The sequence below is a fragment of the Anas acuta genome, chromosome 1, assembly GCF_963932015.1.
Source record: "Anas acuta chromosome 1, bAnaAcu1.1, whole genome shotgun sequence".
NCBI lineage: Eukaryota > Metazoa > Chordata > Aves > Anseriformes > Anatidae > Anas > Anas acuta.
The window spans coordinates 204,202,350-204,215,469 of record NC_088979.1 but is presented as its reverse complement, the minus strand read 5'-3'; the positions used below and the strand labels follow the sequence as shown (position 1 = coordinate 204,215,469).

The 13,120-nt window shown below is 72.5% G+C and overlaps 2 protein-coding genes across 2 annotated transcripts; both read right to left on the bottom strand.

Moving 5' to 3' along the window:
* Positions 1-11: 11 nt before the first annotated feature.
* On the bottom strand, positions 12-3,336 carry MIOX (myo-inositol oxygenase). The gene is made up of 10 exons (XM_068670228.1): positions 3,240-3,336; positions 1,705-1,767; positions 1,505-1,585; positions 1,231-1,391; positions 1,085-1,154; positions 884-993; positions 719-786; positions 542-591; positions 334-446; positions 12-244 (listed from the first exon to the last, which is right to left on the bottom strand). Exons 1-10 carry the CDS (start codon positions 3,285-3,287, stop codon positions 136-138), a joined length of 873 nt encoding a protein of 290 aa, XP_068526329.1. The 5' UTR covers positions 3,288-3,336; the 3' UTR covers positions 12-135.
* Positions 3,337-5,893: 2,557 nt separating this feature from the next.
* On the bottom strand, positions 5,894-10,498 carry ADM2 (adrenomedullin 2). The gene is made up of 3 exons (XM_068670218.1): positions 10,317-10,498; positions 9,864-10,002; positions 5,894-6,346 (listed from the first exon to the last, which is right to left on the bottom strand). The coding sequence occupies exons 2-3, from the start codon at positions 9,968-9,970 to the stop codon at positions 5,962-5,964; spliced, it is 492 nt and encodes a 163-aa protein (XP_068526319.1). The 5' UTR covers positions 9,971-10,002; positions 10,317-10,498; the 3' UTR covers positions 5,894-5,961.
* Between the last annotated feature and the right edge of the window lie 2,622 nt (positions 10,499-13,120).

Genomic DNA, 13,120 nt, shown 5'->3' with positions numbered 1-13,120 from the left:
CAGCTCCGCGCTGCGTGCCAAGCAGGTTTATTGGTGGCCTGGGGCCCTGGGGCAGGGCGTGGGGCAAGCAGGGGGGGCGAGAGCAGTGCTGTGTGCCGGGGGGGGGCCGGGGCTGTGCCGGGGGGGGGTCCCAGCTCACCAGCAGAGCTGCCCCGGGCAGTACTTGTCGATGAGGGACTGGTAGTACCCCCGCAGCTCCTGCACCGCGGGCAGCTCCTCCTGCTTGGTGTAGAGGTCGAACTTGCTGTGGGAGCGAGCAGGGGGTCAGAGCCAAACTGGGGGGGGGGAGCACAATGTCCCAGCCCCCCCCCCCCCAGCTCCTCGACCACGCACTTGAGCTCCTTGACCCAGGGCAGCATGCGCAGGTCCTCCTCGCTGCAGAGGTGCCCGTAGTCCCCGTGCGCGTGCCAGGGGTAGAAGGAGTGGAAGCGCACCATGTAGAAGGCCTGGGGGGGTTGGGGGGGGGGAGGTGGGGACAGGGCTGTGATATGGGGGGGGCTGTGGGTGCCCGGCCCCCCCATCCTGCACCCCCAGCCCTCACCTCCTTGGGCAGGGCGAAGTTGTTGAACTTCATCACTCTGTACATGTACTCTGCGGGGACAGCGGGCGGCTGGGGGGGGGGGCAGCCCCCGTCCCCGCTGCTCCGCACACGGGGGGAGATGGGGGCAGAGCCCCTGCGCCCCCCCACCCCAAAAAGGGTCCCCAGGCTGCAGCTCACCGTCGTGTCCCCAGGACATGAGCACGTTCTCCAGGCCGCAGTGGGGTTGGTACATCCCGCACTCCGTGCTGGGGGGGCAGGGGCCTGGGCTCGGGGCTGCGCCATGGGGCTGGGCCCCCCCCCAAAGCCCCTCCCCAAACACAGAGGGGCAGGGGCCGCGCTCACCTGTAGCGGGGGTCCCTGCTGTCGGGGTTCTGGTGGAAGGTGGAGTCGCTGAAGACCACCGAGCTCTGCACCTTGCAGCCCACGGGGAAGGTGTCCCCCACCACAGCCCACTGCGGGGCGGTGACAAGTGTCCCGGGGGGGCCCATGGCAGTGCCAGGCGCTGCCCCCCCTCCCCATCACCCCCCCCATCACCCCACTCACCTGGGGCTCCCCAAACAGTGCCAGGACCTTGCCCAGGTCGTGCAGCAGCCCCACGAGGTGGAACCAGTCTGGGGGCGAGCGGGGCTGTTGGTGACACCCCCGGTGGCACCCCCAGGGCTCAGCCCCCCCCCGTCCCGGCCCTATCTTTGTCGGGGTGGGCGCGACGGATGCCCTCGGCAGTCTGGTAGGCGTGGAAGGAGTTGGGGAAGTCAACGTCGGGGTCGGACTCGTCCACCAGCTGGTCCAGCAGCTCCAGCGCCTCCATCACGCTCATCCTGCGCAGGGAGCAGCCCCCGTACTGGGCGCTCTGGGGGCGCACCGGGGCGGTGAGCGCCGGCCTGGGGACCCCCGGGACCCCCCCCCAGGACCCCTGGGACCACGGTGCCAGCGGGGTTGGGCACCCAGAGGAGGGGCGCACACCTTCCTGCGGACGAAGTCGACGGTCTGGTGGGTGTGCATCAGCAGGTAGGTGCCGTAGACGCGGTCCAGCAGCTTCCCCTCCTGCGGCGCAGCGTCAGGCTCGGGGGGTCCAACCCCATGGGGTGGGCTGGGGGGGGGGCTGCCCCATCCCGCTGCCCCCCGAGGGCGGCAGGGCCAGCCCCGCGGTGCCGGTGGCTCACCGTGTAGTTGCGGTACTCGGACTTGGCCTTGCCGGGCTGCGGCTCCTCGGAGGGGTCGGCGTCCTGGGGACATGGGGCAGGGTCAGCAGGGCCCGATCCCACACCCAGCCCACGGCCGTGGGGACAGAGACAAAAGGCTCAGGGACAAAAGGTTCCCTGCAGGGTGTGGGGACCACGCGAGCTCCGAAGGGAAGCCCTGGGGGCACTGCACAGAGAAGTGCAGTGTTGGGGGGCACTGCACTGCGCTGCACGACGCTGCACAGAGCAGTGCTGTGCCCAGTGGTGCTGTGCTGTGCTGCATGGCACTGTGCTGCATGGCACTGCACTGCACAGCACTGCACAGCAAAGTGCAGTGGTGGGGGCACTGCACTGCACGGCACGTGGCTGCACAGAGCGGTGCTGTGCTGCATGGTGCTGCTCTGTGCTGTGCTGCATGGCACTGTGCTGCATGCTGCAGTGCTGTGCTGCTCGGTGCTGCATGGCGCTGCAGTGTGCTGCGTGGTGTTGTGCTGCGTGGCACTGCACTGTGCTGCATGGCACTGCACTGCACAGCATTGCACAACTCTACTGCACAGCACTGCACTGCACAGCACTGCAAGGCACCGCACAGCACAGCACTGCAGCATTACACTGCACAGCACTGCAAGGCACTGCACAGTGTTGCACTGCACAGTGCAGCATTGCACAGCACAGCACAGCACTGTGCAGCATTGCTCTGCACTGCACGACACTGCATGGCTCTGCACAGCACTGCCAGGCACTGCACAGCACCAGGCAGCACTGCCCCACTGCTCCTTTGCCCCATCCCCATCCCACGGCCGCCCCACACAGGGGGTTGCAGCCCCCAGGAGGGGGGGGTCCCAGGCCGTGTCCCCACGGGGCACAAAGTCCGTGCCACCCGGCCAGCCCGGTGCACGGGGCCGTGTCTCCTGCGTCCCCAGGGAGCAAAGCAGGGCACAGGGGGGGCACCGGCCCTGTTCTGAGAGGGGGGGAGCCCAGAAGCACTGCCCCGAGCCCCCATAGAGCAGTGTGTGGGGTCAGTGCGCCATGGGGTGGGACCCTGTGGGATCAGCCCCCCCTGGGGCTGGGACCCCCCTGGAGCTGGGACCCCCCTGGGGCTGGGATCCTCCTGAGGGTGGGATCCACGGGGGTTTGGGTCCACTCGGGGGCCGGGACTCCTGTGGAGGTGGGAACCCCACGAGGACGGGACCCACCCGGGGAATGGGTCCCTGTGGGGATCAGATCCACGTGGGGCTGGGTCCCACATGGGGCTGGGGGGACATTGGAGGGTCCTGGGGGGTCTCCTGCCCCCCCTGCCACCCCTCTGCTAAGCTCTGCTGGGCCCCACATCACGCCGAGCTGTGGGGGGGTTCCCTGAGCACCAGACCCCATGGGGGGGGGGCAACGTCCACGGGGCTGTGCCCCACAGCACAGGGGGGTCATGGGGAGGGGGCTGCAGGGGTGCTCCTGCCCCCGATGCACAGCAGAGGGGGAGCGGGGATGGCCCCGAGGGGGGGTACTGGGGGGGTACTCACCACCCGGGGGGGCCTCATGCTGGCCGTGGCGAGGGGCAGAGGGCGCATGGGGCGGCCGCCGGGACCCCCCCGGCTTTATCCCCGGGTGCGGGGGCAATCGGTCACCAGTTAACCGGCCCCCGGTTAATGTTTGAGCCCGCGCCGCCGCCGCTGCTCCCCAGGGCAGGGGGGTGCTGGGGGGGTCCTGGCCCAGCCCCCGGGCTGGGGTGGCCCAGGCTGCACCCCCCCAAGTGGAGGAGCCCCCAGACCCAGCTGGGGACCCCCAGCTGCCGGCAGCCCCATGGGCAGCGGGGTCGCGGCTGCTCTGCTCCGGGGCATGGGGCATGGGGGTGTCACAGGGGGGGCACACGGCTGGGGGGGCACTGGGGTGGGGGCTGCAGCCGTGGCAAACATGGGGGAGTCCCAGTGACACCGGCTGCAGAGACCCTAATGCTGGGGAAGGGTCTCCGTGGGACAGCCCCGGCCCTACTGCTGCCCCCCCCCCAGTGGGGATGGGAGATGGGGGCTCTGGGGAAGGGGAGGAGGAAATGGGGGGGGGTCCCACAGGGGCTGGGGCACCCAGCGCATCCCCCAGGAATGGGATGGGGCCGTGGGGCAGCGTCTGGGGGGAGGGTGTCGGGACAGACCCCACATCCCATGGGGCTGGGGGGGCAGCAAGGGGGCAGGTGAGGGGGGCTGGGGGGGGCAGGAGGGGGGCAGTGGGACAGACAGACAGACAGAGGGGTGGGCAGGCAGACGGGATAGGGGGGGGGGAGCCTGGTGCTGCCCGGGGCAGTGCCCCCAAGCAGCCACTCGTGCAGGGCTCTGTCACGACCCGAGCCGACCCGTCGTGACACGTCGCGACACATCATGACAGGACAGCGATCGCTCGCTCCCCCCCGTTGGGAAGTCTCACACTTTATTCTGCCCAAACCCCACGGGTTTTGGAATACGCGGGGGGGGCGAGTGCCCGGCGTGCCCCCGAGTGCCGGGGCCGCGACGCCTCCTGCCTGCAGTGGGATGGGGGGCACTGGGGGGCACTGGGGGATACTGGGGGGCACTGGGGCCGGGCAGGGGTCATCCCAGTCCCCGCGGGTCCCAGGGGCAGCGACGCGGTGGCTGCAGCCTCTTGGCTCAGCTGGCCACGGGCCCAGCGCTGGCACACGCAGCTTGGCCAAAATCGTGGAGTTTCACCCCAGATTTCCCGGGCTAAGCTCCCAGCCGGGGGCTGAGGTCTCGCTCCCACCCAGCCCCGTGGTTTGGGGTGCCAAAACCCGTGGGTGCCCCCCACCCCCTGGTGCTCGTGGGGGGGCACTGGGTGCTCCTGGGGACGGAGGGGGCTGTGGGCACAGACGAGGGCACTGCTGGCATGGGGGGGGGCTGCACCCAGGGGTACGGGGGGGGCTCATGCAAGGGATGGGGCCGATGGGGGTGGCATTGGGTGAGGGATGGGGCTGGCAGGAGGAAGGGGTGCAGTCACACCGTGCCCCCCACCCTCTCCATGGAGGGCTGGATCCGTCCCATGTCCCCCCCCCCAGCTGGGCCCCATTGCCAGCAGGTTGGGGTCCCTCTGCCCCCGGGATTTGGCTGGGGGCAGCCCTGGGCCCCCAGCACCTTGCTCACGGGGGGGACACGAGCTGGGGGGGGGGCAGGCATGGCCCCAGGCAGGGGCTGCACATCCCCATCACAGCGCGGGGTGCCTGGAAAACTTGGGGTCTCCTCTTGTCTGTGCCCCCCCCCCCCCAAATCCTGGTCCCCAGAGACCACGGGGCCCTTCCCAAACGTGCTCTGGGGGCACGGGGCCTGTCCCCAGAGCCTCAGCACCACCCTGGGGTGGCACCAGGGCCTGGGGGGGGGGCAGGAGCTGGGAGGGGAATGGGGACAGGGCAGGGCAGGAATGGGGTCAAGATGGGGCAGGAATGGGGTCAGGACAGGGACAGGAGAACTTCTCACCGTGCCCTGGAGCCCACCAGCAGCTGGTCCCAGCCTCATCTTGGGGAGGGGGGGGGTCTCAGGGGGGGACAAGGAGGACAGGGCCTCAGGGGAAGGGGGCAGCCTCCTCCCTGGGGAGGACGGGACCCCCGCAGGCTCCCTGCCCTCAGCCTTGGGAGGGGACCCAGGGCACTGAGCCCAACCTGAGACCCCCGCCAGGAGAAGGGCGCTGGGGGCAGCCGGGCTGGGGAGGGACCCCCCCACTCTGCTCCTGTGATCCCTGCGTGTCCCCAGCCCCAGCCCCTCCCTGCCTTGGGGACAGCAGGGACCCCCTGCCCGTGCCCCCCCGGCAGCGCCCACAAAGCCCCAGGTTTGGGCACAGCAAAGGGCAGGCGTGGGCCAGGATGTGCCGGGGGGGGACCCCGCGTTGCCGCGCATCCCGGGGTGGGGGCGCAGGCGGTGACTGCCATGGGGCTGCTGAGTCAGGCTGCAGCGGGGCCGGGGGCTCAGCCCCCAGCTCTTGCACAAGGGCCAGCGCCGGTGCCCCTTGGACCCGTGGTCAACGGCCCCGGTGGCCGGGCCAGCGCCAGGCGCCACGGGCCAGCGGCTCCGCGGTGACACGGAGCTCGTCCCTCCTGGACCCTCCGTGGGGACAAATCCCTGTCCCTATGGGGCCACCGCTGCCCTGCAGCCCCACGCGGGGACCCCGGGCACCCCGCAGAAAGGCGCAGACGAGCCCGGCAGCCTCTGGAAGTGCTTTAGTGGGGAGCCCCCAGGGGGGCCCAGGCAGTCTGGTGGGGGGCGGCCGCCCTCAGCCGTAGCTGTGGGGGCTGTTGGGGTTCATGGGGGACGAGTCCTGGCGGCCCGACTGTCCCCTCAGCTGCCACAGGAGGTGGCTGAGGTTCTGCACCTGGCAGGTGCCCAGCACGCAGCCCACCCGCAGCAGCTGCGCGTGGTGCAGGCGACCCCCGGCGTGCCGACGGCCCCGCCGCGCAACGGGGTGCCGGGGGGCACCGTGCCGGGGGGCGAGCTTCGGGCCGTGCCGGGGGATGAGAGGTCTGCGCCGGGGGCCACCCGCAGGCTGCGGTGGGGCCAGGGGCTGAGGCCCCGGAGGGTCTCCGAGGAGTGGGATCAGGGCTGGGCGCTGCCGGGGCGCCTGCAGCGAAGCCGGGGAGGGTCTCCGGTCCGGGGGCTCCCTGCAAGAGAGCAGCGTGGGGTGAGCAGGAGGGGGGCGGCACAGCCCCGGGCTGGGGGGGCCGCAGAGGGGCGCGGACCCCCAGGAGATGCGGCCCCTTTGGGGCACCCCCAGCCCCGCAGCGCGCCCTGGGTGGCCGCGTCCTGCAGAGGGCGTCCGGGGCCAGCGCTGGGCGAGCTCCCCCCGGGGAGGGGGTGCTCGCCACGGGGAGCCGGCTCTGCAGGCAGCAGCTGCCCCCCCCCACCAAGCCCCCTCCCCAGGGGGACCCCAGCCCCGGGCTCTCCCCCACCCCCCGGGATGGGGCAGGTCCAAAGCTCCGCGGTGCCGGCAGCCCCCAGCCCAGCCGCCCGGTGCCCCCCACCCACGGTGCAGCCGGACCCCAGCCCCATGCCCACTCCGGGCCCCAGGGAGCTGCGTGGGGCCGGGAGGAGGCCGAGCAGGAGCAGCTCCCTGCAGCCCCCCCCCGTACCCCCCCGTACCCCCCCGTACCCACGCTGCGCCACGGGGGCCGGCGGGGAGCTGCTGCCAGTGGCACGGCTGCACCCACAGGCTCCCAGCCTCCAAACCAGCGGCACTGGGATGTGTGCCCAGCCCCTCCCGGCCCCCCTCGTCCCATCCCACAGGGCTCCCTGGGGACACGGGAACCCACGTCCCACCACAGCCACCCTGTGCCGCTGCCACTGCGCTATGTGAGCCCTGCCACGAGCCCCCACCCACCCCACAAGTGCTGACACCTCTGGGGCCGTGCTCTGCCCCACGGCTGTGCCAGGTCCCTGTGCTGGGGGGCTGCTGAGCCTGCTGCCCACCTGCCCCACAACTCCCATGCCCCAGGGGCACTGCCTGCCCCAGGTACCCCGGTCACCCCGACCCCTCTCCGCCTGCTCCTTGTGGCCATGGTCGGTGCGCAGCAGCCCTGGCCCGGGGCCTGGCTCCGGGCATGGCGCAGCCACGGGGCACCAAGGGGGGGGCTGCGTGGGGCAGCTGAGCCCTTGCCCCCCAGTCCCCGGTGCTCACACATCTGCTGCCCCAACCCCATTGGCACCAGGCCCTGCCCCACAGCAGCCCCCTGCCCTGCTGGAACATGTGGCCGGGTGTGGGGGCAGTGTGGGGGGGATCACGCACCCCATGGCTGGGGGCACCCAAGAACTGTGTCGGGGAGCCCCCCACGCACACACCGGCACTGCCGGCACACGGCAGCACCAGCACAGCCCCTGCAGCCCGGCCTGAGCCCCCCGCACCTTCCTGCACCACCGGCACGGGGGCACAGCCATGGTGCAACCCCACGCACAGACACACACGGGCATGGGGCAACCCGCATGGTGCAACCCCACGCACGCGCAGCCGTCCCCGCAGACACGGCCCCCCCTCACCCCTGTGAACACGCACACGCGTGCCGTGACCCCTGCACACACACACAGGTCCACCCCCGTGCCGGTGTGCATGCCGACACGCACGCACACCCCAAGCCCAGCACGCAGCGGTGCACGCATGTCCCGGCACGCACACGCGGCCGTGCGCTCCAACACCCGCACCCACGGCCCGCAGTGCGCACGGACGGGCGGTGACCCCGCGCACACGCAGTGCCCCCTCCCCTGCTGGCACGCAGACCCCCACGACCTGGCGCACCCCCACTGTACCCCCCCTGCACACGCTGCTCCCAGCGGGCACACGCAGCCCTGCACTGCCCTGAGCCCACCAAGCCCCCCGCCGGGGTTGGATGCGGCCGCACGGCGCTGCTGGCCCTGCACCATGGGGCGGGGGGCTCGTCCTGGCCCAGCTCATCGGGGTCGAGGCCGGACACTGCTTGGCCACGAGCCCCGGGGAGCAGGGACGGAGGCCAAATTCCTGCAGCCCGGCAGGGACAGGAAGCACCGGCGGGGCAAGGCCTCGCGCTCGCCTGCCCCTTCCTCGGCCGTGTTTACAGGAGGCAGCTGCTGCCCGGAAACCGGCCGCGGGGTTTTCCCTGGCAGCGCTCATCCAGGCAGCCCCAGCGAGCCCCCAGCCCAAAAAGCCCCGTGCCGGGTTCCCGCAGGATGGCTGGGGAGTTCCCCGCCCGCCCCTGGCTTTGCCCCGGCGCATCCGGCAGCGCGTGGGATCGCCGCAGCTCCGCTCCCTGCCTGCTGCCTGGGGCTGTGCGAGGCTCACGGGCTCCCACTGCCCCCCCATAGCCCCTGCCCTGCTGGGCTGCAGCCTCCCCACACATCCCCTGGGTCCTTTCCATGCAGCTTCCAGCCCCGAGGTGAGCCCCCCTCCCTCCTTCTGCCTCTCACTGCTGCCCACCCCAGCTCCCGTGGCACCAGTGCCGAGCCAGCACCCACGCAGGGGCAGCCCCAGGCACCCCCCCGCAGCACCCCCAGCCCCAGGGATGGCAGCCCCAGCAGCAGCCGTGCTGTGCCACCCCACGGCCACGGCCCCGGAGCCGCACGGAGCCCGGCGCAGGCTTCCCACGGCGCGGGGCACAGCCCCAACCAGCTCCTCAAGCAGCAACATGCAGGCGCGCAGCCCGCGCGTGCACGCACGCACGGCGCCGGCAGGAGCTTTAATCCCCTCCCCAGCTTCCTCCTCCAGCAGAAAGTTCTGACAAGGGGATCCTGGCGCCGCACAGCCCCTGCCCGTCCTCGCCCCTGTGGGTCCTCTTGATGCGCACCCCGGCCCCTGGCACAGGCACCACCCGGCACGGCACGCACGGACGCCTCGTCCTGCCCCTGCTCACACTTGGGCACATGGACTCTGCCCGGCCCTTGCACACACTCACGCTCTGCCCGGGCTTTGGGCATGCACACACAGACACAGATGCACACAGACACACAGATGTACTCACACACAGACCCCGGTACCCCTGCGCCCCACCACCCCCCGTCCCCATGCCCATCGCTGTGCCCCGTGCGTTAACCCCGTCCCCGTCCCAGCCCCGTTCACCCCCTTCACACCAGGACAGGCTGCGGGGCTCCCACAGCACTTCAGGAACATCACCAAGGGAGCGTGTGGAGCCGGGGGAGCCCCCAGCCTGCCCCCTCCCTGCACCCCCAGGAGCCGTCCCTGAGCCCGGGGACCCCGTACCCAACCTGCTGCCAGCACAAGGGCGCTTTGGTGAGGGGCCGGGTGTCCCCTCCCTGTCTGGGGCCACGTCCTGCAGCGGGGACGTGCTGGTGGCAGGAGGCACAGCGGTGCCACCCGTGCTGGACCCCAGGGGAACGCAGGGAGAGCGTCCGGGGCTGGAGCAGCCCCATGGGGAAGTGCTGGGTGGCCGGACAGGTGGACACACGGTGCCTGGCGGGACAGACGGCTGCGGGGACGTGGCCCCTGCTGGCACCAGACCAGCAGCAGCCAGGAGCAGAGCCCAGTGGCACGGGGCAGGCGCACGGGGCTGGGGCCGGTGCCAGACAGGTCCCGGGCAGGGGGCTTAGGGCAGCAGGGCTCAGTCCTGGGCTGGGTCCTGAGCAGGGGGGGCTCGGGATCGCGTCCCCCCGAGGGACCGGGTGGGGGTGCGGGGTGCGGGGTGCTGGGTGCTGCCTCACCTGTGCTTGGGCGAGCGCCCCGCGGGCAGGGGCCGGCAGCCGGGCAGCTGCAGCAGACACAGCACCAAGCTGATGCAACCCAGCGCAAGCGGCGCCGGGGCTCTCATGGCGGGGCTGGGCCGGGGGAACGGATCCGGGGCTGCAAGGAGAAGAGAAAAAAGCTCAGGGCTCGGCACGGCTCCGCTTAGCTCGGCTCGGTGGCAGCGAGCGGCTCCGGGACCCCAGCGCCGCAGCCCGGCACTGCCCTGCCCGACCCGACCCGAGCCGAGCCGCTCCGCCCAGCCCTGCGCCCCCTGCCCGGTACCCCCGGATCCCCCCCATCGAGCTGCCCCCCGGTACCCTCCGATACCCCCCGGTACCCCCCGGTGCCCCCCGGTGCCCCCCTGCCGCTCCCACCCCCGGTGCCCCCCCTGTGCCCCCGGTGCCGGGGCTCCCGCACGGCCCCGCCCGTACCTGGCTGTGGCCGGGCCGGGGGCTCGGGGGGGTCTCGGTGCTGTCCGGTGGGGTCGGGCCGGGCTCAGCCGCTCGGGGTGCGGGTGCTCGGGGTGCGGGTGCTCGGGGTGCCGCCGCCGGCCGTGCTGCCCGAGCTGGCGCTGCCCGGCCCAGGTTAAATATCGCTGGGCTCGGCGCGGCGAGGAGGAGCCGAGCGGCCGCGGGAGGAGCCACGGGGCGCGGGGCAGCCCCCCCCCGGCCCGGCCCGGCCCCGCACCGCCCCCCCCGGCCCCGCTCCCCGCGGTGCCCGAGGACCGGCCCCGGGAGCCGCCCGCCGGGACCCCCCCGGGCCGGGAGCGGGGCTGGGGCTGGGGGGAATTGGGGAGGTTTGGGGAGGTTTGGGGAGGTTTGGGGAGGTTTGGGGGGGCTCCTCCCGCACCTGCGCCCCCTGCCCGGGGCCGGCCGGGCCGTGCCCAGCCCCAGTGCCCCGGGACAGCCCTGGGCAAACCCAGCGGTGGGGCGGGGGCCGCATCCTGCCCCCCTGCCGGGCTGCCCCCTGCACCCCCAGCCCCACGGACCCACGGAGCCCACGGAGCTGCCCCCAGCAGGGTCAGGGCTTCCCCCAGGGCTGACCCGGGCTGAAGCTTCTCTTGGGGCATTTTAACACAATTTGGGGAGCAGCGAGCCCAGGCGCCCCCCCAGCTCCCCGCCATCCCCCGCTGCTCTGCCTCGCTGCCCTCAGCTGGGGGCCGCGGGGGTCCCCGGGCTCGGGGTGCTCACAGGGCGGGCGATGCTCAGCCCTGGGGGTGCTCCCAGCCCCTCGCTGTCCCCTCGGGCTGCAGGAGGGGTTTGGGGACGGGGGGCTCGCTGCAGCCCCCAGGAGCAGGGGGGGGACTGGGGCAGCTTTGGGGACAAGGCTGGCTCAGAACCACCCCGTGTCCGGCCGTGCGCCAGGCGATGCCAGGGCAAGAGGAGGGGGAGCTGGGGCGCATGGACCCCAGGGGGGGGCTCAGCGGGTCTGGGCATCTGCAGTGGCCCCGCAGCCGAGCTGGGGCAGGGCGAGGAGCCCGAGCACCCTGGTGCTGCCCTGGCTGGGGTCTCACCCCAAGGCGGGGGTCCGGTGCCCCCTCCGTGCCCCGCTCCCCCCTTGAGGCCTCCTGGTGCCGAGGGGCCCCGCGTGCTCCGAATCGCTCGGATTCTTCTGCATCACCAGGACACAAAGGCTTCAAACACGGCCAGCACAGGAGGATTTGCAGCAGCACCTGATCATGTGTTGGCGGGGATGGGGACGGGGACAGGGACGGGGACGGGGCTGGGATGGGGCTGGGGACAGGGCACATGGCACGGCCCGGAGGGTGTCGGGCACCCAGGCAGCCCCCATGGGGCAGAGCCGCATCTGCAGCCCCCCGAGCAGAGCAGAGCAGCCCCCGGCCCTGGGCGAGCAGCCGGCACCGCAGCCCCGGGCTCTGCTGGCGTCTCCCCGGGGGATTTCGGTGGCACGCCGGATTCTGCCGCTGGTTTGTTGCTGGATTACTGCAGAGACGGAAAAACAGCAGCGAAACCGCGCCGCAGGGCTGCAGCCGGGGGCTGGGGGCACGAGCACCCTGCCTGGCCCCCGCCCAGCCCCAGTGCCCTGCCAGGGGGGTCCCCTGTGAGGGGTGTCCCTTGGATGTCCCCTGGATGTCCCCTGATGTCCCCAGGGCTGGGAGCAGCCCGGCCACCACCAGCCCAGCCCCATTACCCCAAACCAAGCCCTGAGCTGTGCCATGCTGGGGGGACACCCACGGCACCTCCTGTGCCCCCACACGGGCAGGGTCAGGGGGCCGGGGGCTGCAGCGCCTGCACGAGCCTGGATGGGAGAATTGGGCTGTGGGTGGCTTGCGTTTGTGGCCGGGGGGGGGTTGTCCAATTCCTCCCCACACAGGGGGGGTGCAGGAGGCTGGGGCTCGGCTGGGTGCCCCCTCGCGCCTTGAACCAGGGGCCAGGAGCAGGTCCCCCCCCGGCTGGTGGCTGGGGACAGGCAGCGCTTCCCCCCTGGAGGAGACACCGGGCGTCCAGCCACCAGAATCAGTGGCTCAGTTTCAATTAGCTTAATTACCTCCTGGCCAGCGCCTGGCAGGGGAGGGCAGGGAGCTGAGCGCAGCCCGGAGCCCTGAGCCCAAATCCCACTGGGGTCAGAGAGATCTGGGGGCTGGGGGGCTGCGGGGGGGCTGCACCCGCATGGCTGAGGACCTGTTGGGGACAGGGATGGGGACAGGGATGGGGAGGGAAAGTGGTAGAGTGACACCAGTCCCTGCAGCCCCCAGCCCTGGGGGGCTTCCTGGAGGCTCTGGCAGAGCCCCCATACCATGACTGGGACCCCCACACCACGGCTGAGCTCCCCAGCCCATGGCTGAGCCCCCCCCCATGGCCGAGCCCCCCGTGTGGCACCATGCCTGGTGCCGTGCCGGAACACGGGGCGCTGCGGGGATGGGGCGCTGTGGATGGGGGTGTCCCCGTGGGCTGGGGGCTGGGGGCTGTCACCCCCCAGGGGCTGTCACCCACCCGGGGGGTGTCACCCACCCACTCTTGGGAGAGGAGGAGCGGTGACGAACACCCGCAGGATGTCACCCAGCCCGGACGGAGCTGCCCCATGGATGTGCTCGGACACCCAGCATGGCCCCCAGCCCCACAGCCCCCAGCTCCCAGCCCCCAGCCCCCAGCAGGACCCGGCCCCCCCCCTGCCCCCCAGGCCTGGGCACGGGGACTTGTGAGAATCGCTGTCACCCCGCATTGACCCCACTGCTGCCACCGCAGCCCCATGGCAGGACCGTGACCCGCTCCAG

Excerpts from the sequence above, each read along its gene's own strand:
- MIOX (XM_068670228.1), bottom strand. The coding sequence starts at position 3,287 with ATGCGCCCTCTGCCCCTCGCCACGGCCAGCATGAGGCCCCCCCGGGTG. Across the intron at positions 592-718 it reads CATGTCCTGGGGACACGACG|AGTACATGTACAGAGTGATG; the intron begins GTGAGCTGCAGC and ends CTGTCCCCGCAG. Across the intron at positions 245-333 it reads CCCTGGGTCAAGGAGCTCAA|CAAGTTCGACCTCTACACCA; the intron begins GTGCGTGGTCGA and ends TCGCTCCCACAG.
- ADM2 (XM_068670218.1), bottom strand. The coding sequence starts at position 9,970 with ATGAGAGCCCCGGCGCCGCTTGCGCTGGGTTGCATCAGCTTGGTGCTG. Across the intron at positions 6,347-9,863 it reads GGGCGCTCGCCCAAGCACAG|GGAGCCCCCGGACCGGAGAC; the intron begins GTGAGGCAGCAC and ends GCTCTCTTGCAG.